The following is a 3,734-nucleotide window of genomic DNA, read 5'->3' on the forward strand; positions in this document are numbered from 1 at the left end:
GGCTGGAGCGCAGAGGACGGAGGGGCGGGGTCAACGCAAGCTCCGCCCCAGCAGGGGCGCGGAGAGGGGCGGCAGAGGAGTTGCGGGGCGTCCTGGAGGCCGGCCCTAGCTCGCACCGCTATTCTTGCGCGGACACCGAGGCGGGATGGCGGGCGGGTGGACCTAGATCCCCAGCAGGCTCCGTGCGACCCCTTGTCGCTACCCGTGTCCTCACCCCCTGCTTCAGTACCCACCACATAATGTCCGCGGCTTGGGGCACTGCGGGCATCAGCAGGCAGTGTCCTCGGCCGGCAACACCCTCTCTTCCGGGCCCTCCAGCCTGTCTCTCCTGCGCCAATACCGTCCCCCCTACCTTTACCGTTTCCTAGAGCCCTCCCACCTGGTGGATTTGAGGCATTCAAATCCAGCTTCAGGGACCATCCTGTGGCCTTCCCACATTCAGAAGGGTATGGTACATGAAACTTCTCATTCCCCAAAAAGACAGAGCCCACGCGAGACATAAGGAAAACTCCCCTCGTGGAGATTCACCCTGTTTTCCCACGAGGCTCCTAGCAGGCAGAGCATCATTGGGCTGGGGACCTGTGACACTTCCTAGCTTTTGCTCCTCGGGCCAGTGGTAGGTGGTTAGGGACTCAGAGGCAGATAGTGAGGTTGGGGCTGCTGACATTAGGGGCCTCCCTGGAGGAGAGAGAGAGCTGGGTCAGTCTGAGGGTCATCTGCTGCTGCTCTAAGAGACTGGGGACCAGCAGGCCTCTCCAGCATCAGGTCAACACAGGCCTTGCGGGAGGCCAAGGGGATGGGTGTCATTGTGGGAAGACTCAGAGAAGCTGGATTAAGATCATAATTTGAGACCACCCTGGGGACCACTCTCCATCAACCACTGAACAACCCCTGGCCCAAACTCCCCCAAAACTATCAATGAGGGTACTGGTCACCTTTGTTGGAAACGCCTCACCTGACACTGCTGCCCCACCTCCTAGCTGCTACGATTTCCCTTACCTGGCCTTCAAGGGTCAGGATGCAGGGATGGGCCCCACAGGAGCCAGACTGGTTCCACAATCACCAGTCTATCCTGACCTTGACGTGCAGGTGAAGACTCCGGAGGGGGGGTCACGGGAGCCTTCTGCCTCTCCCCCCACATCCAGTCCGGCAGCACCCGTAGCCCTAGCTTCAGAGGTTCCTTATCTGGCCACTTCTCTGCACTGCACCTCCTGGTCCTTGTGCTGCCTGGGACCACCTTGGGCCTCCTGTCTGCTGTCCTGCCCTAACTCCTTACCCCGCACAGAGGCCAAAGGACCTTCCAACACGAGGGCGCTTTCCTGCCAAGCTCACAGCCCTCCCGGGTTCCAATCTCAGAAAAAAACAGCTCTCCACCAACTCAGCCCACCCCCCATCTTCCTTCCCCCGCTTGCTGCATCCTCAGGCCATGTGGCCTCCGGCTGTTCCTACAACACCAAGTGCTGCCTTAGGGCCCTCGAACTTCTTCCCTGTCCTGCAACACCCTTCCTAGTAGCTGCAGGGGTCTCCCTTACCCCCTTCTGGCTTTACTCAGATGTCACCTACTCTGTGCACCTCCCTGAGTCCCACCCTCTCCTCAGTCTTCTTGTCACTACCCCATTGTTCATCTTACTTGTCCCTTTTTTTTTTAAAGGGGATATTTAAAAATAATTTCGGGGGGTACCAGGAATTGAACTCAGGGGCACTTGACCACCGGGCCCCATTCCCAGCCCTATTTACTATTTTATTTAGAAACAGGGTCTCACTGAGTTGCTTAGTGCCTTGCTTTTGCTGAGGCTGGCTTTGAACTCACGATCCTCCTGTCTCTGCCTCCACAACCACTGGGATTACATGTGTGAGATTCCATCTCAGAAAACAAACAAACAAACAAACAGAATTTATTACTTGTTTTTATGTAATGCTGAGGGTTGAACCCAGTGCCTCACCCGTGCGAGCAAGTGCTGTGCTACTGAACCACAACTCCAGCCCCATCCTACTCATGAATGTGGGTAGGGGAGGTGACAAGCCCAGCAGGTGTTATGCGTAGTGGGTGGCAGGAGGCCTGGCCTGGTCAATTCAGGGCCAGCAGAGGCCTGAAAGGTCACTAACATGGAAGCCTCTGAGGTGGGGAAGGGGGCTCAGGCCTGGCTGGGTGTGCTCCCCAGGTCTGACCTGGCCTGTGGGGCAGCCCTGGACCTTCCCCTCTTCCTCTATCCACCTCCCACTGAGCACTATCTGGTCACTATGGTGCCCATCAGTAATGGGAGAAGTGCTGCCTGCCCACCAGCCCCAGCTCAGCCTCAGGTTTCTTTTGGGTGTGTCCAGTCAGGAGGCCACCCACGGGTGGGTGCAGGCAGGGATGGAAAGTGGCTCCTGGCACTGACAGCAGAGAACAAGGGCTGCTGAGGGTCATTCATGACACCGGTGTCCCTTCTCTGCCTCAAGAGGACAGGCCTCCTCCCTCAGAAGGCATACTGGGAACAGGATCCTGATGCCACTGCCCAGGGAAGGCCTTTCTGCCACCTCCCTCCCCAGCTGGGCAGGAAGGAGCTGGGGGATGGGTGTCATCTGTTGTCATATTCTGGCAACCAAGGACTGGGTTCTTTCAGGTGGCCACCCCCAAGGCCTGGACCCAAGTGTCGTATCTCCTCCACAGGAGATAAGCTGAGGCCAAAGCCAGACACTGGCCAGTGGCCAAGGGCACATTGTCCCATCCAGCTCACCATGACAATCCGGAGAGGACTCTGGGCTCCCACACAGGTGTGTCTGGGCCATGGATGCTCATGTCCCAGAACCTGGCCTGGAAGCTGCTTATTTGGATGGGCACAGCTCATTGGCGACCTCACCTGAGTGGCTCTTCCAGCCATTCCTCTCTCCCACCCCCAGCCCTGCCACCCACCTCCCCTTTAGTGTCTGGCTCTCTACAGATTTCTGTCTGGGAGGGGCGGAATCTTGGTACCTGCCCACTATGGTGTCCCAGGGCCCAAGGGTCCCGACCACTGCCAAGTCTCAATTCAGCACAGGGCAATGGTGAGGAACAGAGGCCTGGGATCCTCCCTGCTTTGCTGGGCAGAGGCCTGGGTGCTTTGGGCTTGCTCCTGCCCCCACCTCCGGACCGACAGACGATCCTGGGTTTGAATCTCAACACCCTCCATGACAACTGCATGATGGACCTGTGTCTGTTCCCCTGAATACCAACTGAGGCTGTGGCATGAGGGCCACAGGGAGGGACTGGGCTCCACAAGCTGCAGCTCAGGAGTGTGGGACCTGTGGCATGTAAGCAGTGGGGCGATGGACTCCACGCAGACAGACACTTCCATTTGCAGAGCGGTTGACAGAGGCCCGGGACCCTACCTTCCGAGCCTTGGTTCCTACCCTCTCCCACCAAAGTGACCAGAGCACTGCACTGGGTGGGGACACCCCAGAGTAAAGACATTTATTGGCAGATAAGGGATGCAGGGGCCAGACCTCCAGCCCAAGGACGGGATGAGTGGGGAGCAGGTGCCAGCCGGCGGGCAGTAGGGTCCCTGGTATTGCTGTCTCCATGTCCAGGACTTGAGTCTGGGACTGTACTCAGGCACTGGGAGCGTATTGCAGCACCAGGCGGTCAAAGTCATTCTCCTTCAACAGGAAGGAAAGAAGGGGCTGCATCAAGGTGGGAGGAGAGGGAGGGTGGAGAGGAGGAGAGGAGGAGAGGAGGAAGAGAGGGAGGAGAGGGAGGAGGGGGAGAGGGGAAG

At 58.3% G+C, this 3,734-nt stretch overlaps 1 protein-coding gene across 2 annotated transcripts in view; it reads right to left on the bottom strand.

The window, feature by feature from the left end:
- Positions 1-3,404: 3,404 nt before the first annotated feature.
- Cope (COPI coat complex subunit epsilon) overlaps positions 3,405-3,734 on the bottom strand; it is a 16,695-nt gene continuing 16,365 nt past the window's right edge. For both annotated transcript variants that reach the window (XM_048795387.1, XM_015489281.2), the window contains one exon: positions 3,405-3,618. In XM_048795387.1, coding sequence (XP_048651344.1) covers positions 3,571-3,618 — 48 coding nt within the window. In that variant the 3' untranslated portion in view covers positions 3,405-3,570. The remainder of the gene's footprint in view (positions 3,619-3,734) is intronic.

Source organism: Marmota marmota, unplaced genomic scaffold, assembly GCF_001458135.2.
Source record: "Marmota marmota marmota unplaced genomic scaffold, marMar, whole genome shotgun sequence".
Taxonomy (NCBI): domain Eukaryota; kingdom Metazoa; phylum Chordata; class Mammalia; order Rodentia; family Sciuridae; genus Marmota; species Marmota marmota.